Source organism: Melopsittacus undulatus, chromosome 10 (genome assembly GCF_012275295.1).
Source record: "Melopsittacus undulatus isolate bMelUnd1 chromosome 10, bMelUnd1.mat.Z, whole genome shotgun sequence".
Lineage (NCBI taxonomy): Eukaryota > Metazoa > Chordata > Aves > Psittaciformes > Psittaculidae > Melopsittacus > Melopsittacus undulatus.
The window spans coordinates 25,410,596-25,436,780 of record NC_047536.1 but is presented as its reverse complement, the minus strand read 5'-3'; the positions used below and the strand labels follow the sequence as shown (position 1 = coordinate 25,436,780).

The 26,185-nt window shown below is 38.2% G+C and overlaps 2 protein-coding genes across 4 annotated transcripts in view; one reads left to right on the top strand and one right to left on the bottom strand.

Annotated features, from left to right (window-relative positions):
- Window positions 1–1,528: 1,528 nt before the first annotated feature.
- On the bottom strand, window positions 1,529–25,965 carry LOC101880584 (serine/threonine-protein phosphatase 4 regulatory subunit 1-like). The gene is made up of 20 exons (XM_013128661.3): window positions 25,738–25,965; window positions 25,577–25,621; window positions 20,158–20,290; window positions 19,716–19,822; window positions 19,025–19,167; window positions 18,390–18,536; window positions 15,849–15,956; window positions 14,646–14,711; window positions 13,929–14,087; window positions 13,258–13,451; window positions 12,472–12,908; window positions 11,364–11,596; window positions 10,240–10,332; window positions 9,558–9,743; window positions 9,156–9,317; window positions 8,448–8,548; window positions 7,254–7,374; window positions 6,458–6,592; window positions 5,593–5,734; window positions 1,529–4,687 (listed from the first exon to the last, which is right to left on the bottom strand). The coding sequence occupies exons 1-20, from the start codon at window positions 25,742–25,744 to the stop codon at window positions 4,533–4,535; spliced, it is 2,874 nt and encodes a 957-aa protein (XP_012984115.3). The 5' UTR covers window positions 25,745–25,965; the 3' UTR covers window positions 1,529–4,532.
- Window positions 25,919–26,185, top strand: part of LOC101880415 (ras-related protein Rab-22A) — a 59,928-nt gene continuing 59,661 nt past the window's right edge. Inside the window, exon 1 of one of the 3 annotated variants that reach the window (XM_031047626.2) lies at window positions 25,919–26,185. In XM_031047626.2, coding sequence (XP_030903486.1) covers window positions 26,150–26,185 — 36 coding nt within the window. In that variant the 5' untranslated portion in view covers window positions 25,919–26,149. The other 2 variants (XM_005147549.3, XM_031047624.2) reach the window with 2 other exon arrangements.

Genomic DNA, 26,185 nt, shown 5'->3' with positions numbered 1-26,185 from the left:
CTCAAATCAGTGCTACAGAGTTATAAAACAGTAAAAAGAACTGGCACTCTAAGTGTACGCGCTGTTTACTAGCGACAGCAAAAGCCTTACTCCTAAATTGGACAGTGCAGCGATTGCAGCCTCGGGTAACCAGCCCCTCAAAATTACCATTTTCATTGTGAACTGTTGCCAGTAAATCTACCATGGCAACTCTCTTCCACTATAGACTTCCCCACACTTTGCTCTAAAGTCTTCCTTTTTAAGTATACTTAGTCAGGAACAGCTTTTCAGCTTTTTCAGTCAGTACCCCACCCATTCACAGAAGTAACAGAATCAACCTTTAGTCTCTCCTGCAGCAGCTGCCTTGAGATGCCTCCAGCTGTCTCCTCACCAGATGTGCACTGTAATTGTTCCACCAGGGACAGTATCATTGTCCTTAAACGTCAACATCTGGCAGATCTATTGTAGGGACTTAAAAGATAAAAGCAAGTCAACATATGCTCATAGAAGACAGACCAGCTTAAAAAAAGTTAGATTGTGACTGAATTCTTTCACCTGTGCTGGTGTTCTCTGACTCTACTGTCCTAATGCACAACAGACACATTGGGCGCTGTGATTGATTGGTGAGCAACTACAGAAGGTTTTTTGCTCCTGCCCACCTTCAGATTTTCACTTCGATGACAAACTTACTTGGAAAACATAGAAGTAGAGAAACAAAGTAGTTAACTCAGGTTAAATACCCAAAGCTGCCTGTATTTTACATTCCTGTCTGCTTTGTTAAAATCTAGATCTCAAAGTACATGTTTAGTCTAATGTGTAATAAACAGATCATACAGCTGTTTAATCTGTTTCCAGTTTACTGCTCAGGGGTCTTGTGCCCCTCATTCAAGGCATGTGGTGGCTTTACCAGGGCATGCAGAAACTATTCTCACTGTTGCATCAGCTAGTCCTGTAGAGAAAAAGAAGGGAGGTTAGATATTCTTCTGCAGCAGCTGGCAGAAGTGCTAGAGCACACGATGGAGCAGCCAGTAAGTGTCTGAAAAAAGGCAGCTGCAGCAGCAGAATATATAGAAGACTCCTGAAATTAGAAACAAAGCCAATCAACCGAGTGTCAATCATTCACATAATCCCCCCACACTTCTCTAAGCCTAACAACTACGGTTTGTTACTGCAGGATGTCCAAGAGCAACACCACATAAAAATAAAGTCCAAAATGGCCTTCCAGGCTAACGTTTGGAAAGGTACGAACCTAGATGACAGTCTCAAGCAGCAAATACATTTTCTTCAGTTAATAAAGAGCTTGTTTAGAGTTGCAGTTCTGACAGAAGCTCAGTTGCAAAGCACTTTCAGCATGTTCTCCTCAAGAGAAAGTGCAGGAGAAGCTACTTCAAATCTTTGAACATCTAATGGATTGTTTACTACACAGCATGATGAACTCCACACTCAGCCCTGGTTTGACGGATGACAGCATTTATGCCAGGCTATGTTTCATTACTCAAAAGAGCACACTCGCATTTCATCTAGACAAAAGTAATTTACCACACATTGGTTTATAAAACAGTCACAGGATTTATTGAGATAAATACAAACAGAAAGTTACATAGATTCTCTATTCCAACAAATGAACAACACTTCCAGAGTGTCTTCACTTAACTGGGCTCTAAACAACACTGTGTATAGACACAACTGCCACTGGGGCAGTCATCCTGACTGATGCCAAGTGCATATCATGCACAAGATACCAGTGAGGCTGAGTTCTAAGCAACATGACTAACATGCTTTGGGTTACAAGTGCTTAATAATTTCCTATAACATCCAAGCAATATTGCACCCACCAGTGTTTTCATGTTCCTTAGCTAGAAATGTTTAAAACTGAGACTCTAACAGCTGACATAAAGTGGTTCAACTACCTAACTTTGCTCCATCTGGCTTTTAAAATACTTATATTTGCATAATTTAACCCAGAGAACTGTATACAAACACGCCGCTTTATTCATCATTGCGTCCATTGGTCTAGTACAAGATGTAAAGTGCAGCCCTTAGACATGCTGAATCATTTGGTTTAGTTCTAAACTAGAAAAGAGACAAACCTTGTAGAGGGTAAACCTGTTTAATAGACTTGCATATTGTATACCAAAAACCCCTCACCCCAAAACTACAATGACCCCATTAGAACATGCAACTGTAGAGTTTTAACAGTTTTTAAATGCTCTACTGAAATCATATCATTTAAGCCAGACATGATTTCTGGAGCCAGAGAGGTACCAAAATACTGTTAAAACCAAAGAACTTTGTTTAGTCTTTTAGTGAACTTCTGCAGCTGGTGGCTTACTGTTTACACATACTCTAATTAAAAACTCTGAGTGAACACTAACCAAACATGCTAAAACAGATGGAAGCCTGTGTTTTTCAGTGGATTATTGCAAGAAAAAGGTAACTATTTAAGAATATCCAACAAACAGAAATCTGGGTTGGGTTAATGTTCAAAGGATTTAATTTATATACAGTACATTTCAAACATACTTACATATACACACACTTAAAAAAATTGATTCAGTGCTGAGAAATTTAATGAACTTATAATAAAAAACAGAAGTAAAACCTTGTCAGAAAGGTCTTAGAAAAGTTGAACTGTTAGAAAATACTAGTATAATGCCAGCATTAGAAAAAAGATATTAGAACTAGGAAAAAAAATTAACTCTAGAGGTCTTTTTGTTAAGAAACTGCAATCATAAAAAGTCTGTACTGAAGAAGCATTTGCTTTAAATTATAAAAAAACCTGTAAAAAATTAAATGTAGAATCTTGCAGAGTTTACCGAGTTTACACTGTTGCTATACCAGCAGTGATAACTTCTGCCTGCAACTTCCAAAAAGCATTTTGTGGTCTCACAAGAAAACAATTTGTTACAAATACTGTACATATTATAATACAAGACTAGTTAAACTTATACAAAACTGAGCCCTCCAAAAACACAGAACCCAGCTGAGGAACCCATTTGCTGTAACTGTAGACAAGCCAGATTTAAAACAGAACAAAAACCAGCAATTTCTGTAAAAACCTTCACCTGTGTGAACTACTTACTAGTGTAAGAAGTGTATTTACTACTCATACTAAAGGGAAATATTTACACTGCTATGTCTATAATAAAGTATTATGTTCAGAGAAAGTAACTTACTACATGAAACCATTCTTTAGCATTTAACCATTTTTGAACAGGACAAAACTCCAATCTACAATCTAAGAAAATAAGACTTAGTTTTTTTCAGGCCCCACATTATCTGCAAATCTGGGATACAACAAAAGTCAGGATCCACCAAAAAGCATCAGTTTGTAATTTTCCAACTGGTCAGAAGCTATCCAATTTCAGTAACAGAACTTCGTTCTACCTGTATATTCTTTCTTCCAAAACACTTGTTTAAACACACAGGAAAAGTCCTACTTAAGATTACAAATCTCTGAAACCTTAATTTATCATTTGCCCCAAACCTTGCCATACAATCAACAAGTCATAGAGCAAACTGTGTCACCATCCTTCCCCTGAACATGCATTAGCTGGGGTTTTTCACAATTTAGAGTTCCTTCTTTTTCTTCGGAATACAGTAGTGACCAATTTGGCACTTGAACACTAGATCAGTTAAAAGGTGGTTTGGTTTTGTTTTATTTTTTTTCAAATGAGGTCTACGTAAAACAAGCAACAAAATCCTGTGAGATTCTGTCATACCCTTCTACAGATACAGCACATGCACTGAATCCCTTACATGAGCTAGACTTCGCGAGGGCAGAGTAAGTGACTTTCAGTTTGTGAAATGTACAGTGAACCTACCACTAGGAGAGCCTGCAGTAAGGAAAACAGACATGTCAACACCTGTAAGGGTACGGCTCAAAAATCACAAATTAATAGAAAAGTCACAATATACAAAGAATTTTGAGCTCTCTGTGCTTTGAAAAATATCACATTAAGTAAAAATTAACCATGCCTTAATTCTAGTGGAATAAAAAGAAATTACTTTGGAGCTCTTTTCCACTGATACAGAGCTAAGTTCTTAATTGTTTTTTGATAAAATTCAAAACTATTCACATATATACACTTTCTTCAGTCAAAATACAATACTTGAAACAATACAAAAACTACAGTGAAAGTGAGGAGAGTATCTTCATGTAGGTTTGCTATAAAACAGGTTTGAAGGTTTAGAAACCATTTTGATCTTATAGTAGACTGCTCTACTACTGTAAATGTTTTGTTAAAAATGAAATACAAATTTCAATTACACTGAAACACTGAGTATGGTGTCGGACTTAAATGAAATACTTAACTGCAGGTGAGATCAGTTATCACCCACATTTACAAAGAAACAAAAGACCAAAAGGAAGTACTCATGCATATGAGACAAAAACACAGCCTTAAGTGAAACACAGGCATGAAATGAAGACCATAACAGTTCTAATAAAACCTTTCCAGGTCAAGTAGGTAACAACAACCTTCTTATTTGTCCACATTATTCATACTGTGAACAACTATTATGATGTTCAGTGTTTACTGCAGAACACCACATTAGTTTTGTTTGTCAATAGTAGTATTGTCCATGTTACTCTGTTTTAGTTTTATGGTGGCAAAGAAGGACACATCTTGATCTCTGTCAGACTGCAGGGCTAAAATGGTCTCTTCTACAGCTTCTAGATGAGGATTGCCAACGCTTTTAAAATAAGCTAGAAGGAGAAAAGAAAGAATTTTTAAACCCTAGGGCATAAGAAATACAGAGGATGCCAAAAACATCTGGGTAGCTCATCCAATATATAGGCTCCTTAAAAAAACTACAGGAAGCTAAGGAAGGCAACAGAGAAATATGCTGCTTCTGACTCACCTTATTAGGTACTTAAGCATTTCTCAGAGAAATTATTTTTGCTGAGCCCTAAATCAAAAATGTATCAACAAGTAAAAGCAAGCTCAGGAAGCTGCTGCTGTACAATGGGCTGCAAAACACTCCCCATACTTTATTCTGAAAGAAAGATAGGAGGAGATCTCTGTGCATGTTCCTTTAATAATCTGAGATAAGATGATTCTTTTGTTGTTGTTTTTAAAGAAGTGTAGTACAGAAAACTGTAGCAGTAAACAATTACATTATTTCCTGGCTTAAGACTAAAATGACAAAGCAAACCATTTCAGAAAAAGGTGTAACATTTCACCTGAAGGACCCAAATGCAACTACTGCATTGACATTATTTTGATGTATTTCAAACCTTTATCTAATGTTATGTTTAAGAAAAAGTGTATTTGCCAAACACATGCTGGACACCAAACCCAACCCTTACCAGTAACTGCAGCACTTCTGGTTCTAAAGAAGGCCATAACTGCCCTCTAGAGGAGGAAAACCCAGTTCTTAGATTTTCTATGCTAATTTCTGGCCCTTTGAGGATGATAAATACGCTAACACAGAAGCACCACAGTACACATTCCTAAACCTAAGTTTCAATGCAGTATCACAGCTTAAAATATGTAATTCAATTTTCAGTAATAACCGAACCAAACAGCCTTTTAAACCGATTGATAAAAAACTGCAGTGGCAGAACAGCCAGCACTTGTTAGCTCTTTGAAAGGACATTGATGACCACACCTTTCTCCAGTAAGGTCTGCCTTAGAGCCTTGGCCAGCAGAACCCTTACATTTGGCACAGGATCTGAAGCAAGACTTAAGAGACTGGGGAGCAAGTGTTCAACAAACTGGTCGACAGGCATACATTCTTCTTCTACTACAGCCTACAAGATAAACACAGAACAGAAGCAAGTAAGATTTAGGTTAGTAATATACTACTTGCCATTCCTTCCTATACTGTCCTTAATTTGGCCTGGTTATTAAAACACTACGTTGGGTGAAGCAAGTACAACCTTTGAAATACTGTAATGAAAACATGTTCTGACTGTTCCGAAGTTCATCTGAAGATGACCCAACAAGAGCAGCTATTTTTTTGTGAACTACATTTTAGGAAATATAGTTCTCCTGCCTGTATCATCCTTTTGCCTTCAACACTCAATACTTACTCCTCATTGCTCCCAAAGTAAGCATTTTTGGTTTTAAGGTGGGTAAGTGGCAATAAGGAGGGAAATAGTCCTGGCATTCAGCACTCACAGGTAGTTTGAAGAGCACTTGTGAACCTTTATCCCAGCGTATTAAATTATTACAAAATGCATCTTTGTTTGGGACTTAATTCTTAAGACTCTGCTACTGGGATACCAGAAAGTAGAAAGATCGGCTATTTCAGCTGGAGGCACAAACCAAAACAAGGACCGCAGCTTCCAACTGGATAGGCACATGCTAGTACTGAGACCAGACCAACTGCCACCATTTTCTGTGATCTCAGAGTCACAGAACCCAAAAGAATAACAGAATAACTTGTGAGTCCAAATTTCACTTCTGTCCACATTGCTGAAATACCCTAAACTGTCTCCAAGTTAGATATATACATAGAAACACATTCCAACCTGACAAATGAAGGCAAAAGCTTGTCTTCCAACCCACTTGGAGCAGTGGCGAAACCGCACCACGAGTTCATTAATGAAATTTAATCCCAGTGCATTTGCATTGTTTGCATAGAACTTCTGTAGTATTGCCACAACCTGGGAAGCAAGGGGGAGATAAGACTTTAGTTGTAGCCCTTAAAAGGTTAACAAAAAACCCCATTATTTCATCCTACAGAGGGATACCAAAACCTGTAGTCAGTACAATCAGCTGCACCTGCAGGACTTCATGAATACTGTGCTTATTCTGGAGAAAACTAAGTATAAGCTTAAAAAAAAAAAAAAAAAAAGCTGTTCAAGTGAAACAAGAAAACACTAAAAAGAACTTAAACCATTAAAATAATGACCCTTTCCATAACACCATGAAGAAAGTAAGACTTTCTTTTTCTTCATTCAGGATATCTATGGGATGATAGCATTATTATGAAGTTCATAACAAATTATATTAACTTTAAGGGAAGATCAGCAATTTTTTTTTTCCTCCAGAACTGGGGCACAAATCTCCCAAATGTTCTATACCCTGGTTTTCATCCAGTTGATAAAATCATTTGTAATTCAAATGCAACAATCAAACAAAGATTTTAATATCTGTGCAAATCCAACAATTCAAAATACTTTAGAGAGTTTACACTTTTTCCCCCATACTGTTTACCTTGTTAAAACATCTCTATCTGCCCTACTTATCTGAAAGAAAACAGCGATTTCAAGTATCCCTCTCAAGTATCCTCATCTCCTGTAAGGAAGTGAATTAAGTCCCTACCAGTCTGAAAGAGATCCACCGGACTTCTGAAACTTTATCGGAGCAGAGAGTTAGTGCAATATGTCTTAAGTAGTCATAGACATCATTGGGATTATAGAGCTCCAGTATCAGGATCAGCTGCCTGGAACACAAAGAAAGTGGTTAACTCTAGTAAATGCAACACCAACCTGCTCTCATTACACCACCTGTTAAACACAGGGAAGGATCATTTGGAGCCTCAAAAATGCTAGTTACTACAAAGCACTTAAACAGTTTGTTCTTCTCTTTACTTTCTAAAAGGTGCACACACCTATTGAAGTTACATGCTTTAATCCCCCAAGGAGTCCAAGAGAAACTTTTATCCAAAGCAGGTCCACCAATAAATCAAAATGATCCCAAATACTAACAAAAGCTACAAACAGAATACAACAAGAAATTTCTCTGCAACTTCAAACCAATATTCTTACAAAGCAAAAATGAAAGGTTTACTTTGGTGTAGAAATCTACAGTTCAAGAAATAAGTTTGTATCTTTGAACTGCACAGAACTCACTCTAGCCATACCACTGTCATGTTACCAGCAGCCTGCACAAACCAACAGCTCTCCACTAGATGTCAGGGAACTGCTGTACAACACTCCTGCAGCACCGGAGTGAGATTTTGTTGTACCAAACTACAAACTCAACAGCCCAAACAAAGAAATATGAGATAAACATGAAGGTTAGATTTTGCCTGCAAGTTATGTCTACAAACATTCAAGTACTTCAGATATCAACAGGGCTTGTAGACAAGGAACTATAGGATGTTACTTTATCTCCATTATATACACAGTCATATGGAAACGCCGAATTAATAAACTATTTTAAGAGACTTCTTTCATATACTTAAGACTTTCTACATAACATTCTACTTACTGTTACAAGGCAGTCCAGAATTAAATAAGATCTGAAACCTCACTGAAGAGTATCAGACTGTCATATTTCATGAGCTGCAAGTGGACCAGCTCTCCATTTTAGTATAATTGCAGACATTTAAGTTTGTCACACTTGTCACATAACTTGCCAAAAAACCCCCAAACAGCAATAAAAAATCCCAACAGATTAAGAAGGGTTGTAAACCTTTAAATCTTAATTAGGATGTGTTAGCATATGAATGTAATTATCTATTTCCAGATTAGTAATATAGATTAAAAATCAGAAGTTAACCAAATTACATACTCTGCCAGCTCATAACGAAACCTCCAGTTCCTGCTGTTATCAGTCACCACAAATTCCTGAAGTTGATAAAGATACTCTCGCCTTTTGTCTGCATGAAGTAACTAAAAGAAAAACATTACTAGTATAAAACTGGTAAAATTCCATACCTGCAGTTCTCTGCTATATTACACCATCCATACCTACATGCATTTTCCCACCTGAAAGCAAGCAATTACCGACAAGATCCTTACTGAAAACCATGCACAATCAGCCAAGTGCCTGGACACACAGGACTAACATCCAAAAGTCATGACTTCTGCAAGGATTAGCAAGTACCATCTCTGGGCATAAAACGAAACAACCAAGCACTAAGGATTTGTGTGTATTATGCAGCAACTCCCAGCCTCAAACACCAATTATTAACAGTGCAGCCGAGCTGGAAAGTTGGACAAAATACTAATTCCTTCACAGGAATTAGTAACAGCTAATTGTGTTAGTAAACAGTTAGGAGCATTCACAAGCACATTTACAAACTCTTTCTTGATATTTTGTTGGGATATTAGAAAGAGACATCAGAAACCTTAAAAAAGCCACAGACACACACATACACATACAAAATGGCAGTAGTGTACAAAACTAAACTAGATACTGGTTCCTGCACATCTCATTAAAAGCACTCTCAATATAACAGTCAGAAAAAAATTACCTTGAGAAATTACACTTTCCTACCTTCAGGAAGTCATACAGATGTTTAAGGACACCGATACGCACTTCATCCAGATCTTTCAAGAATCCATTGAAAATTGGCACCAGGTCAGCAGCTGTTAGCTGATCCCCCAGGATAACTGCTAGTTCATGTATGGAGAAAGCTAGTGTCCGACGTACCTTCCACTGCAAACAGCATTAGAAGTGAAATACATTAGGCACCAGAACTAAACAAGTTTTTGAACTATGCCTGTATGAACTTTGAGAGCAGAAGAAACAAGGCTAGTTACACAGCAGCAGGAAATCATATTCATGAAGTCTGAGTTAAATCTTGAATGTCACATTTTCAGTGCATATTTAAACCCCTAAGTATATAACTAACTGAACAAACAAGATACAAAGGGTTCTGATTTATCATTTTTTTACCTGCACATCTGAGGCCAGTGTCTCATATGTATCTTTCAGGCAGTGCCAGTTCTGCCTCCCTAGTGTCAAGGCCACCCCAGGAAGACTATATGCACAGTGTTTGGCTATTTCAGTATCAACAGTCTGGGCTCGAGCTGGGTCGGTCATTGACAAGTACTGGTCTAATAAAGGCTGAGGTATGATATCCTATAGAGGAAGACAAACACAAATCTTAAGAACAGAAAGAAAACGCACTTGTTGTTACAGTATTCTCTTGCTATCAACCAGCTGGCAGCAAAACACAGAGTGGCAAGACCCACACTTTCTGGGGCCAGCTTTACAAAGTGTCTCCTCATGATTCTCTCACTAGGATATAGCAGTCAACAGTGAACAGTAATTATTACTTGATTAACATGTTACATCAGACCCAACTGAAAATATCCTTTTTGCTGAAGACAAACAGTAAGTCCAGTGACAAAACAGCACAGTTACTCCCCCCCCCCCCCCGGCTGCACAGATTGCATCTGTGCACCAAAAAGGCAACAGAATTTTTCTTGCTTTCCAATTTAAAACAGGATTTTGCTCAAGTGCCCAGAGCATTCCTTCACATTCTGTAACTGATAATTTGCAAGAGATATCACTGTATTAAGCATTAAATGAACTGTATCCAGTACTACAACAAAGCAGTTGCTATTTTAACCACCTGTAATTTTGACTTGTCATCATCCAGTGGCAAATTACTTTCTTGCTCTTTCTTTAAAAATACACTGGTTCCTCTGTGTTGTTCCTCTGAGTTCTGTAAAAAGACACACTAGCTAGTAAAATTACAATTACTGCTGGTTAGGATATTTTGAAGCATCATACCACAGAACAATGCACTTCAGGTACAGAACAGCCTTTTACAGACAAAGCCTTACTCATTGTGCTTATACAAGGGCAGAAAGAGTTGTACACTAAGGAAAACACTATTAAGATCAGAGCAGCAGAAAGGAGAACAGTAGTCAGATTTACTTCTAAAAAAACCCCATCTAATTCAATACAATAAACCCAACAGTCATAGATATTTAGGTTACTTTTACTATACTCTTAGCTATATTGTATTCTTTGCATGCATTTAAGTTATATTAAGACATTTTAGCAGTTGTTCCAAGTCATTCTTTCTTCAGCAAAGAAGCTTTACTTGGTTTTGATACTGCTGGAAACCCCCAAGCCTATGAAGTTATGAAGCACATACCTCTCTCCAAATATTAAAAAACTTCAAAGTAATTAAAGGTTTAAAGCTTCTAAAACATACAAAAGTTGAAGAAGTTCACACACCATTTTACATTTTTGTTTCTAAACAAGAAGAGCTTTTCCTTATTTTTCATTATTAGCTCCAGCAACATTTAATACTGTGCAAACAATTCTTTTTACTCCTATCTTATAATCAAGAAGTAGTAATCAGGAACTGTGTATGTGTCACCACCTGATTCAGCCTCCTGTCTGGTGATAAAAGACTAATTTTAGAACCATTACAGGAGGAGGTGAGACTATTTGCTACATTTCACGTAGGAAAAAAAAGAACAAACCAACAACAAAATCGAAAGCCACCTACAAAACTACTGAAAAACTTTCACTCTTAAGTAATCTGTGTGCAAACACAAATAATAACCCCTCTATAGCTTTTCTTTCTCTTTTTTAATTAAGGTAGCATATGACACTTCTGGAGTAGTAATGTTCAAAGGCTTTAGATCAGAAGCAGATTAATTATGGCAGGGACTGCATGAATACACACATTACTGAAGCAGGTAAGAATTAATTTCAGACATCAACACAACGCATACTTACTGTGCTTTTCAGTACACAGGTGGCAGACTGGTCACTGATGTTATCCTGGGAGGCATGGGATGAAACAGTGTCCTCCTCTACCTCGCTGCAGGTGGCATCTGAAACAGTCATTTCATCTGAAATAGTTCTGTTCTGGAGTTTGCCACTGCTTTCCTTCATTTTTTTGGTCTCATAGTCACCAGCAGAATCAAACTGAGCAGCTCTGAGAGCAGCAGACAGCACTTGGACCTGAGCTGTATAAAGCAAAAGAAGCCTCTTTACCCTCTTCTGCACTTAAAAGCATTCAATCGTAATTAGTTAATCTAGAAATGATGTATTAGCAAACATCTGCTCTTAGAAAGAAGAGGCCTATTATTCTTCCACAAAACCAGCACAAATAAAGAGCAATGATTTGGAGGCATTAACAATTTCAGTAGAACCATTCTACCAGTTTCTACTACTGAAAGGTATGTCCAGTAATCCCCTGTAAGGAGGCATCAGAGCATACTGGCTCTCCTCCCATTCTTCATGCTGTCAAACTTTAATACAAGTTCTTCTGTTCTACTCTTTAATTGATTCAACTGCTTGGAAAAGGCATCAATATACATTTAAACATTTCTGAGAAAAAAATTTATGCAAAGGAGGGAATTAAGTGAAACCATCTCTGAATCCTTTTTTTGCAGAAGCAGATATAAAACAAAAGATCAGGCTTACCACTATCACCAATGCCAGGACAAACTATCTGCACACAGCTGCACAAGCCTATGACAAGTACAGTTTTAAGAGGAAACACCCAAGCATACTTTAAAGATGACAAGTACCAGATGAATTCACCTGATAACAGGCACCTCTGTCCCTAAAACCACAGTACTTGGTTACAGTACTTAAAGATGGTTTCAACAAATTTCAACAAGCTCTTTTCCCTTTTGCAGTTAGATCAAATTTATTTCTCATATGAACAGGAGATAGGAACACTTCCCCACCTGTTCTAGAAAGAACTCAGGTCTTCTGAAAGAAGGCTGTTGCTTAGCTTTCTACTGTAATTACTGCCAATTAAAAAGCAGTCAAAAGCTTTGTAAAGGCTAGGAAAAAACATGCTCAGAGGAAATAGATTTTGCTGTTGTCTCACCTTGAACATCTGGATCATCTATATGCTCTTGTAAGCTTTCTAGAACCTTTTTTATTTCACTACTAGCAACACAGTTATTACATGGCACTGAACAATTATCTTTATGCTTTTCAGTCTTGAACTGAAGCAACTCCAGATCCTGACTTATATCAGGCAGAGGAGGGCGCCAGTACAGAAAAGTATTAAATATGTCCTCAGCAGACTGCAGCCTTGAGTTCATTCCAGGAAAACTGCTGTCCTTTGTGACTTCTACAACACCAGCAGCAATTCTGTCACCCTGAGACAACTGAGACACATCTTCTCCAGGATTGGTACAACAATAGGAACTTTCCTCCTGTGTATCTTTATTTAGGTTCTCAACAGAGAGCTTTGTATGAACCTCAGCTGAAGTCTCTTCAGTTGGTGATTCTGGTTTTATTTCCATTGGTTGTTCTGAACTGGTAACAGACACACAGAGTTATCCACATGAAACTGAAAATTCTCTAGCATGTTTTCAGTGAAATACTTCATAAAACCCAGTGTCAGCTACCTAAATTTATTTCCCCTGCATGACAGAATTAGTTACAACTGTGCTTTACTTCATCGGTTCTCCCTTTACCCTCCTGTGAAGCCAAAGTGAGTTTTTCAATGAAATAGCTATACCCACATGGACACATGTGTCCTCACCCTTCATAACTTTTCTAGAACTATATTCTCAAATTCAGATTTTTAGCCATGAAAAGCAACAAAATAATTATCTTCTTCGCTTCCGCTACACCACACCATCTTTCCTTCATATTATTTTACCTGGACAATGTAGCATTTGTACTGGAGGATATGAAAGTTTTATTGTTGCATGGCTGACAGGAATTGGAATTCACATCTTGTGTTGCTTGTTGGATACTCAGTGTCCCATCTTCTTGAATGTAAAGACCAGCACTTGAAGGGTTTGCAAAGGTAGAAATAAATGGGCCAAGAGACTGAAAAGCAGCCTGACGTACCTGTGAAAGTATAAAGACAACAGTCAGAATTCATGCAATTCCCACAGACTTACTGCTGGAAAAAATAATCTGATTCAATTTTTTTGCTAAGAACCAATTTATTCATCCTAAATAAAATAACAAATTACCAAGTAAGTGACACCTAAGCAAAGAGTGTTAGAATACTAAGCATTATCTACAGTCATAGAAACATTTTAGGTGTCAATAAATTTGATGGATATCACCGTCTACTTCAAGATGTGTAACACAAGCAACATTCTCAGAAGAGTGCTTATACTTCAAGAAAAAAAAAAACTGTTGACAGAAATTTTAAGTAGTGAGAAGGAAAAATAAGATACTATCTTAGAGATTAGATTTCAGTAGATTAGACTCTAATCTCCGCAAATTTAGAGAACTTTTACAACACACTCCTGACTTGCCCATTAATGGGCAAGATCTACCTATGAAGATGCATTAGCTATAGAGCAAGTGACTTACCCATCTGCAAGTGTCACTAATAAGACTGATAAACAGTGGGGATAGCTTGCTTCTGCGAACTTCTGGGGATGTGGTATAAGACACTGCCATAAAGCATTCAGCACAAGCTTTTCTCATTCCCCAAACACTATCAGAACAGAGTTCAAAAAATTTGGGAATCTGCCAAAAAAAACCAAAACCAATAATTAAAAGTTAAACAGACTGCAGCAACTTACTATCAAGTTACTCGTTTGGAAACTCTAGACAATGACAACTCAAAAGAAAATAAAATAAGCAAAAGATAGAAGAAATAAGGACAGGTTTAAAGTACAGATTAACTAAGAAAACAGAAAAACTATCTGTCTCCCGTTTACTTCATCAGGATTTTAGGTATAACTATATGCACTACAAAATAGAATTATTAATGGCCTATTTTTCCTGGAACTATAACTTGACTAGTTCAGGGGAAAAAAAAAAAAAAAAAAAAAAGAGTAATTCTGAAGTGTGTATATGTATGCTGCCAATTACATTTTAAAAAACACTTTTCAAAAAAAAAACTTTGCATATTTGGCCATTCCCAGTTTTGCTGTAATTGCAACCAAGGCTTTAGCCAAATCAATAAAAAATAAAATGCACATACACTGATTCATTTCAGAAAAAAATAATACAAGAACTCATCACCAAACCTTCTGAACTGAGAAATTCAAGTCCTGTCGATTGATTTTGATTTTTACGTACCAGCAGTCTTTCTGTGGCTTCTTGCCCAACTGCATTACAAATGTCACCAAAATTAGCTGCACAAATCTAAGAAATTAAAAAAGTCGTTAATAACATTCTGGCTCTTTCAAGTGCATTAGTTTTATTATCAGCTTCATCATGCATTATTTATCCCATGTAACAACTGCATACATTTGACTATTCAAATTTCAGCCATGTAACTACATCCTGTAATATTAACTCATCCTGAACAAAGACTCATTAGAGCAAGCTTCCATAAGCCACATGGCCTTGAAATCAATAGTAATAAAGGTTTCTGCATGAAGAATATCACTTAATTCAGTAATCACTAAAAGGGACAATAAGCCTATTGGAAAGTTTAAATTACTTTGAACAGCAGCTGTCAAAACCAAACTAGACTGAACATGATACGAAGGTCAGGACTTGCGTGTACTCACAGAACTATCTTTGCTATGGCTGTGACTTGCTTAAGTACTTTGCTGAAGCAAAGTTTAATCAAGGTCTCAAGTTAGTGCCATTTACAGTACATTACAAATGCTATAATTAAGGCAAAATGGACATTCCCTCATGCTGGAAAGATATACTGCCAAAATCTGAAATCAATGAAGATACGGCTGTGTTAATACAGGATTTATTCATTCTTTTCTTAGAAAGCCATAATGAAGCTCAAATTCCAGCAAGTGCAGCTTGTTAAGGACCAAGCTGAAGCTCTGCATAACCCTTAAGTCTACTAAATACTTCAAGACCTCTTATGCTACAAATTTCCTTTTGTACTTGACCAGGAATTGAAGTAAACCTTACACCTCAGGGATTTCTCCTTTCAGTAATACCAGATTATTTATTTATTTTAAGGAAGGATGTCTCAAATACCTATAACTTTTGAACTTCTGGTTTTGCAATAAGATGGTGGAGATCAGGTAATTTGTTTGCATCCCATAAACAAGAATGGTGGCTTAAAAAAAAAAGTTATGCAAAACTATTAAATGTACAAGATCAGTTTAACTGCTACACCAAAGCTATTCACCAAGGACTGTTACCTGTTTCTTTACTAAATGAGGAAAACTATAACCATGTCAATAAAACTGCTCTTCCAGATGCTGTCAAAGTTCATCAGCTAAAGTTATAACTAAATTCTTCAGGAAGCTATTTGAACAGCAACATACAAGTTCATTTTTAAGTGGTTTAGGGTTGAAACACACCAACCTTTCGGACTTGAAACAATTTCCCATCACTGCACAGTTCACAGAAACGAGGGAGCAGCAGGTGCTCAACTGTTGTTCTGCTCAGCATAGAAGCCATTTTACAGATTATCTAGAAGTCAAGAGGGGAGTATGAGTAAGGAAAAGTATAAAGCTTGTAAGCACAGCCAAATATTCCTCCTAAAAATTACCTCCAAGACAGCACCTACCATCACACATGTTTAACTGCTACTCATTATTCATACCAGTATACACCTGTTTGATGTGAAGCACAACTATAGCTTTAATTTAAAATTATTCTGGACCTGATGAGCACAACATTTCTGGATGTAATTCAGTGTCTTTTTTACCCAGTTAAATACTTTCAATAAAAACAGTCTCAAGGTGCTTTACAATGTGGCAGACACTGGTATTTTGTACAGAGAAAACAAAAGTTCCATTGCACTAGCCAGTACACAAAAACAATCTTTAAGCATATTAGAAATATCTCAAGCTTAAGCATGCAAATAAGCTCCTTGGCTTTATCAGGACCACTCAGATACTTAAAAACAAGCACAGTCCCAGCTCTTTATACACTTGTACAGCATGATAAAACACAAGTTTACCATGCAACATGAGAGAAAGTTGAGTGTACGACAAATTGGTTATATATGTGACCTAATACACTCCTTACAGGAATGATCCTCAGAAATTTTAGGAGTTCCCATCACAGCAGAACTATAGTAACATGCCCATTAATTTAGCATTTTCTGAGGAACTGTCAATTCCAATTCCCATTACAAACCTTGTTTCTGCTGTGATAATCAGGTGCTTTGGATTGCATGTTTCCTTTCAGCTCCCACTTTCTGGGATAACTTGCTGTAATTCTTACATTTGCAAAAGTAAAAAGGAAAGAGCTCCTATCCACCTTTCTACTCAGCTGCTCTGCCTGTGGCACCAGGAATTTACTGCTTACAGTACTCATATTTAGTCTTTCCACCTTCACAAAAATAAGCTTTACTCCTAGAAACATTTGCCTTTGAAATAGAATGCCAAAGAAGAACTAAGGAAGACACCATTTAAGGACTTTCCAACAAGTCTTCAAGCTCTCAAAATGCATCTGGTGCTCAGATGTCAGCCTGGAAAATTGCCTAAGCAATACCCAACTCCCAAATAAGGAAGAGGAAAATGTAGCTGGTAAAACCGATTTACAGGTCAAGTGTCAGATACCCATGATGAAATGTAATTACACACCAGCGCTTTTCTATGGAGTCAAGTGATTTCTTGAAAGTGGAAAGGGCTTGTTTTTTATAAATGCCTATGAATTAAGATCAGGCCATCACTTCAACCTTTGTTCTACCAAGTTTCACAGTAATGCTTTAAATGTAAAGAAACTGTTTGAGAACATAACCTTAAGGACTTTAACAAGGCTGACAAGAACCAACTGCATCTTAAAGCTATTTTGTGCTCAACACTACAAACAATGAAGAAACCTACATATTCAAGGCTTAACAGCTTAGTGTACTTCAGGCTAAACTGTAGCATGACAGAGGCTCTCAATTCCCAACACAACAACTAACAAACAGAGAAAGAATAAAAAAAAAAAAACAAAATAGGAACAATATAAAAATTTTAAGTTCAATGATTCACATAAAGCTCTCAGGACACTAAGACTGCAAGTACAATTTTTGTTTTCTGGGCTTTATGCTCTTGAGTATCTCACACAGTTATTATATTCTAGGAGTTTTATAATAGCATTGCTAAAAGACAGAGAACAAACATGACCAAAAAAGAAGGCACAGCTACAGGCTGGGCAGAGAAGAGATCAAAAGCAGCCCTGCAGCTGACTTGAGGGTGTTGGTCAATGAGACACTTAACATGAGCTGGCAGCATGAGCTCACAGCCCAGAAAACCAACTGTATCCTGGGCTGCATCAAAAGGAGCGTGACCAGCAGGTTAAAGTAGGTGATCCTGCCCCTCTACTCTGCTCTCGTGAGATTTCACTTGGAGTACTGTGTGCAGTTCTGGTGTCCTCAATATAAAAGGAACACAGAACTGTTGGAACAAGTCTAGAGGAGGCCACAAGGATGATCCATGGAGCACCTCCCATATGAAGATAGGTTGAGAAAGTTGGGGCTGTCCAGCCTGGAGAAGAAAAGGCTGTGTGGAGACCTCAGAGCAGCCTTCCAGTATCTGAAGGAGGCCTATAAGGATACTGGGGAGGGACTCTTCATTAGGGACTGGAGTGAGAGGACAAGGGGTGATGGGTTCAAACTGAAACGGGGGAAGTTTAGATTAGATATAAGGAGGAAGTTCTTTAAGGGTGGTGAGGCACTGGAATGGGTTGCCCAAGGAAGTTGTGAATGCTCCACCCCTGGCAATGGTCAAGGCCAGGTTGGACAGAGCCTTGGGTGGCATGGTTTAGTGTGATATGTCACTGCCCATGGCAGGGGGGCTGGAACTAGAAGATCTTAAGGTCCTTTCCAACCCTAACTATCTTAGGATTCTATGTGACCAAAGAAAGAAAAAACATAAAAGATGTAAGATTTCTTCCAAATTTACTTACATTCACAGCTTCCACCTTGTACTCATCATCACTGTCAGGAGCAGAGAGATCCAACAGAATTGGACACACCTTATTTTCAATGTCACTCTGAGCAACAAGATCTTGTTCTAGCAGTATAAGCAGTGCTTCTTGACCTGCCTTTCTAACCTATTAACATGAGCAAACAAACATACATCACTATAAATATATTGATGCAAAAACCACAGAAAGCACATTTTCAATGAACACACTGATACAAGTTAAAAGAAATAAACCACAAACAGAAAAAGCTCTGTTTTTACTTCATAAGGAATTAGTAATAAATTCTACAGTTTAATACAATCATCATTAGGTGACATTTCATCAAATTCTGAGAATCCAAAAAGACAAAGACAGGACCTTTAAGTCATGCCTCCTGTAACAGACTGCATCAACATGCTGCCAGGCAAATCCTGCAAGTTTCCCCATTATCTGCTATAAAACAACCCCTCAGACCTCCCCAGCAGAGAGTGCTGAAAGCAAAACACAAAGCTCTATGTTAAAGCTAGGTACCAATCAACATGGAATTCCCTATTAACTCTTCCTCATGCCTTAAAAATCACTGAACTGCACAGATTTTTTCCAACAATTCAACTCATGTGGTCTGGTTTTCCTACCTGATTGTTAACATCTGTGAGGTATCTCACTACTATGGGCATAAGGTATTCAAAAAATGCTGTTGGGAATTTTGGTCTATTTTCTTGCAGAAAAATGGCAATAGGAGGTATTTGTTCCATCAGCTCCGTACGTACAGTCGGCTCTAGTAATAAAAAGAAAGTCAAAACAACATCAGTAAATGTGAAATTAAGATCAAGTATCTTAAGAAAAAATTTAGCCTTTTTTTGTCTAGTGCTTTCATAGCAGAGAAAAATTTAAATATTCAAAAAACTATTGCCACTGGGATTGCCTGTTCTTAAAGGAAAACTGAGTAAAATAGAACAGGCTTACATATATCACAGTCCAGAGACTTGGGATCCCAAATAAATAAAAAATGAGAGCACTAGTTAGAAAATCCAATCACCATGAATGTATGCACATGAAGTATTAAAACACACAACAGTGCTGGACTACATACACCACACATTCAGGTATAAGTAATTCCTTGAAAAATATTACTTTGGGCCCTATACTAAGTAAGAGCCTTCATCTACACAGGCACCATGCAGAATGCTTCAAAACAGAAGGAAAAAAAATTGCACAGATACTGCTGTGAGATGATTTAGTTTTTTCTTTCAAAAAAGAAAAAGTTATTGCCATCTGTATTTCAGCTAATGTAAAATAAGATGATGATGATAACAGCTTTCAAACCTGCATCTTCAGAGAGCCTGACCACTATTTCCATTACAGTCAGGAAGTCTTCTTCATTACTACTGAAATCCCGAAAGACATCCAAAAGACCTCTGGCAATAATCTGCCTGTGAAGGTAACAACATATTAATTGTTTTACTATCCTGCCAATGACGCATAGATGTGATGTGAGGGGAACTTATCAAATGCAAATGGGTACCATAAAGACAATCAGGCTCTTCTCTGAGCTTTCAGACATACCAATTATAAAGTTTCCCCATGTCCCAACATAAAGATGGAATTGAGAGATCTTATTCAGATAACAAAGAATAAAAACCTCTTTTAATGGAAATGCTACACAAAAGTTATTGAAACAAATAATATTAGGCATGTGCTTAGGAGAACAACAGAAGTAGTGACACTATCATCCATGATACTATCAGTCAGTTATCATCAAGTTTACCTGTTAAATACATTATCACTGAAGGCATATTTTTCTAGACGAGCCAGTGGAGTTAAGTTGTCCTGGCCAGGAATATCCAAGAACGCAGTTATCCTCATGCTATCACAGTCTGGTCCATAATCTTCGAACCCAACTTGAAAGACAAGAAGAGTAACCAAAATACAATAAAAATAAATACAAGAGTCATCAAGAGATGTAAAAACATTACACTGATAATTATTTCTTTTAGAACTATTCTTCAAAGACAAAATATCTGCATAGCACTGGAAAAAGCCTACAAAATATATCTTAGCTGGTTGTACTTAACCAAGCCAAGAACAACACTTCCACATAGACCTCTAAGTTCAACTGTCAGCATCTTTAGCTTCTAACACTTTACTTCATAATCTGAATGGACTAACCACATGCACTGAGTTAATAGGGCTCAGCTGACAAAACCACATGCCACAAACTGACCAACACATTCAAAAGGAAAGCACTATTAAAAGAAACTGAAATGTTAACAATGACAAAAAAAATCCTGAAGTGTATTGCTTTAACATAGCAAATCCTTGGGCCTGTTTCAAAGTTCCTGGGATACATTTTTCTCACTGTAGTTACTGGGTCACATGTATCTAAGTTAGACTGGTTGTTTTGGTAAAAACATCAGCTTTGCTTTACTTGTGAATATTCTGGGAGCTGTCTACTGCAGACCTACCAACTACAAACTTCCCATATAAGCCTACTCTTTTGGAAGAATAAAAAAATCTTCTTTGTATTTGCAGCTTCGGATCTGACAATGAACTCTGGCTTTAAACTACATTACTATTCATTGTAAAACACTTTCTATATAAAAGACATCTCCATTGCTGAGAGGTACCTGGCCTCAGCTTTTTCCTACAGAAAAATTTCCTTTTTCACATATAAAACTCTTCTTTCCAATTACTTAGCATGAACCAAAACAGTCCCAGAAACACAGCTTATCTAAAGAAGAAATCACCTGAACACATCTACTGCAAAATGTTATACCTGGATAAAGCGGACTGGTTTACGCAAGCACAGTCTCCAAGGACTAGAAAACTGGATTAAAAGACTACAACAATTCTCAATTCTGCTGTTCTTGCAGACATGCTCTGAACAACAAGTTCAAAAGGATGCAAGTAGAAGGAAACTGTGGGATTAGAATAAACAGTCACATTTCAATTTTTCACATAGTTGCCACAAGTGAACCCACAGCTACAGGATCAGAAATATGCCAATTATTCATGGCTTTTTATAATTGCTACACACTGTACTGGCCCCCTTATTTACATTCAAATGGTCATTATTATTTCTAGTGACTATTCTTTAGATAGTTTTAAGTTCTGTCAGATTCAAAACATTTATCTCCACAAGCATATATAATTTTATCACACAGATCTGTCTGGAACTGATTTGTCTACATCCTCTAGGGCAAGCTTTCCCACCAAGCACAGTACCTAAAGATACATCTAGCATTTGCTGCTTCAAAGGAAGCCTAATATATCACTGAAAGCAGTTATACAGTGTACACGGTAGTGTGAATTTCCTCTCTGAGGCTGCTGTAAGATCTCCATATCCAAACCCAACTCTGACCATCTTTATATCTATGCAACTGTAACATGTATATATGTGTTCGAAAGTCCAAACAATTTGGACACACTTTCAGTAGCTGATTTTTGAGGTCAGCCATGTGTTATACACAACCATTTATTAGAGCTAATAAAAATAAATATACTTGCCATTAACTTTTAGTGCCTACCTGTTCCTGAATTAAGAAGCAGGCTTAAAACTGCAGACTCTTACAAGTTTATGTCAAATATTTCAGACTTCCTACCAATTTAAACAGCAGTGAAGTAAATGCTGACTACAATACTACACCTGGGACTAATTTCATAAACACAATGAACATGCTTTCATTTACTGGAGTAGTTCTATTACTCATTTAAATTAGCTAAGCACACACCAGTGCTTCTTGGACCAGAGGGAAAACAGAACAACTATTTATACTCATAATCAGGAGAGTTAAGTACCTGATATTTTTTTTCCACACACTCTCAGTACAGGTAAGTAACAGTCATGGCAGAACCCATTTTGTACTCTCAAGAATTTTAATTTTACCTTTCCATGCACAAAATAAGCAGCCATAGGTACTTATAAATGTCAGAATACACTAGAGTACTAGAAAGTAAATGACAAATAATGAACCAGTATTTCTTATCTAACATTTTTTCACAGGTAAATCAAACATCCAGTATTTTTGCTTCTAACATCAAATAAGCAAGCTTGAAACCTGTCCACCTATAAATGAGAATAAAAGTGACAATTCACAGCTGAGCTGGAGTTCACCATGCTCTTGTCTGACCTACACTCAAAAGCTGCTTAAATCTTGTGACCATGTAGGCGTTTCTTACAGGCTCTAACCATGCAATTCAACACCATTAGCTACTATCACTATCCACTTTTCACTATACAAAACAGTAAATACTACTGCAGAGTTGCAATGATTTTATGAACTCAAGGAGGATATTTTCTCTCCCACTGTTTCTAAAAGGAACAGCAATTTTTAAAATACATTTCTTTCTTGTACAGAGGGTGTAGCTACATTAGTTATTTTTGCAAGTGATCCACTGTCTCACGTTACAAAAGGTGAGTTTCAAACCATATTCAATTCATTTAAGACAGATTTTACTACTGCTTTTCCCTACATTCAGATGTATCTACTAGACTCCATTTGTTCCAGTGGAATTGATCTTCAATGTGCATTACACTATTTCACCAGTTTAGCTAAGAAAGTAAAAATCCAGTTCCAGTGATTTATTTCACTGAGATATTCCTAAAAGGCATCATGAACTCTACTGAACTGGCCACCAGATGAGCACAACAGTACCCCAGCCTAGATGGGACATCTGAGTTCTGCTGTAACGCAGTAGAAGACAGCTTTCAAACACCGTAACCCTTAACTACATTGTCAAAATAATGAACTTAATCAAAGAATATCTTAAAGTTATAAAATAAGATTTCAATAGTGTTCTAAAATTTAAATTTATAGTGCTCATCCTGAAACTGATAGGTTCTTTTACACAAACTTTAAGTGATACATGTAAAAAGTTTATTAATTACTGCTTATGGCAAAGTTTTCTTCATCTGAATATTATTAGCTTAATGACTTGAACTAGTTTTGCCTACTAGGACTAAATTTCTCAATCAACTTACCACACAAACGATTACTAGTAGTGAACAAACACTTAAGTCAGCATGATGGTCACCTCTGGTTCAAGGCCAACGCATAACAGAACACTACAGGCAGGTTGCATTTATTTCCACTGCTTGCACTTTACTCACTCAGCAAATAGAACTAAAGTGACACACTAGTTACGGTTGGGGATTCTTACTACAGAGAAGAAAACTGGAGAGATCACTTGGAGCCATTAAAAAAAAGACTCAATCAATTAAAACTGCTGATCATTAGTACTATCGAGAGCTTTGCTTGGGATATTTTGCATTTGTTTTTGTGGGGTTTTTGTGTTTTGTTTTTTTTTTTACTTAGGGCAGAGGAGAAAGATATTTTCAACTCTTAAGTAAGGGACTACAGCAACAACTGCTGCAGCTCTACTTCTAGAGAAGTCAACGCAAAATAAGATTTAAATCAGCATAAGCACATTGAAATGTATAAGTTAGTGACCTCCTCACTTCAATTCTGTTCAACACACGTTTTTTGCCATCTAAGGTGATGACTTTTTACAAACTGCTTACTGCAGTAAGCAAATGTAAGAAATAACCTACAGCACCTCTTTTTAAGCATTTCTTTAGTGTTAAATCCCTGTGTGTTAAATTAGTGTACTTCTAATACTAATGCACACTTAAGGTTTTTAATTTCTAGATTTTCATATAACTGCATTAAAGGAGGATGCATTTTACATAGTTTTAAATTCATTAAGACCCACAGAGTTTATCTATATAAGAAAAATGCTTACTGCACTTTCAAATACACAAAAATACAAACATAAAGTGAATCAAGAACTCTTATGTACATAATTTCATCATTTATACAGCACTTACATCTCAAAAGATCCCAAACTTCTCTTTCTGAAACTTAATCAAAATACAAAGAACACTTTTTTTTCCTGCTACCAACTCACGAAATGCAGAAACCTTAAAGACTGTAAGGAACAACACATAATAGCAGCAACTAACAAAATCCCACAGAACAACCCGGCTGCCGAGCCAATGTCCCTGTGCATCCTTCCAGTGGAATACTTTGGATCTCACTTGTATTTTAACACTTCCCCTGATGTTCTTGAATACCACCGCTTTTCCTAAAACAGCCTATTCATGCTAGGTTGGGGGAATCCATCTGTTACATGTTTTCAAGTACTATTACACAGTAATTTTCTTGTGGTAAACAGTCTCTCACAAGAGACAAATTCGAGTATGAGCTTAAATTTTATTAAACAGAAAAGTCACTCCATCATCCAGAGCACCAGCAAAACAACCCCGACAGCCAGCTGCTTCCTGAAGCAGTACAAATCCATAGAATTATTAGTCAAAGATTCATTTCCTTAAGTCACAGCTCTTGCCAAGCTGTCTGACAGGTGGTCAGGGCTCCTCCTGTAACACAACTGTGAGCTATGCCAGCTTAATGTATTATCTACGACTTTAACTAAAACCAGCTAAGTGTTAGCCAACCAAGTACAAACACCGGAAGGATTTATTTTATTCCCGCTTCCAAGGTGCGCACGGAGCCCCCCTCAACAGGGTCCTGACGAGCGCCTGTGCCGCGAAGATGCGGGAACTGCAAAACTCACGGCGTCCTCAGCAGCCTCTACAGCAGTTTTAAGTCTCACCCGTTCGAGCCACCACAGCTCAGAAATTCCTCGACCACTCTAGGCTCATTTCCACCGACAACAACAACGGAGCTAACCCCTGAATCACGGCCGGGCGGAGCGTTTTCTCTCCTCAGAGATCCACTACAGGCATTGCTAGAGGTGCTGTTCGCACCGAATCCAGCACTTCAGCAGCTATGTGAGGCAGAGACTGGTCTCTCGGAAGGCCGCAGGACAACAGCTGCCCCCCAAAACCCCGCTTCGAGACCAGCCCACTCATCCTCCAGCGCTCGAAGAGCCAGCCAGCGCCTGGGGACTTGTGAAACCGACCAGGTGAGGCGGGAGCCTGCAAATGAGGGAAGGAACCAGCCCACTTCCCCTGTCAGCACCGCGCTCCTAGGAGCACACTCATATACTCCGAACTCTAAAACCTTAGCACCCTGTAAGCCCTCATCAGAATAAACAGCCTCAAAAAATCCTCCCCTCACCCTAACCTGAATAAAAACGCGGAGAGGGAAAGAGAGCGACGAAAGAACCGCGGGATAGGAGAGCGGGGGAGGGCCTAAAGAGCAGAAAAATAAAAAATAGTTACTCACAATCATCTAAGTCATCCTGCAAATCCACAAAATACAAAGGGACCCCTACAAACAAAAACAGAAGAGAGATACCGGGGTGTTGATTTCAGAGAACTACGGCGAGGACGGCGACAGCCTGGGGCGTAGCGCCCCAGCACCCCCCGCTGGCCAGCCCCACTTACCAGCCATCTTGGAATGGACATGGACGAGGAAGAGGAGGGGAGCGGGAGGGCAAAGGGAGGAGACGTCGGTACTTCCTGCCTGCGGGTCAGCCCTCGCGCAGCCGGAACGCGACCGCTTTAACCCCCAGCCGCAGCCCAGGAGCGAATCACCCCTCAGCACCCAGCCTCGCCTCCTCACAGGGAGGAAAAGCGCGGCGGTGACGGGCGGGGGCGCGGTCAGGTGACGCCGGCGGGCCGCCCAAGATGGCGCCGTGTCCGCGCAGCTCTGCGGAGGAAGGTTGGTCGGTAACTACGGCGTGAGGGAGGCGGGGGGCTGCCCCCGCGGGCCTCGGCGACACGCGAGCCCCGGCAAGGGCTATGATCGCTCTGGGCTGTGTCTTCGACGCTTGTTAAAGGCACGGTTTGCGCGGCCATGGCTCTGAGGGAGCTGAAAGTTTGTCTTCTGGGG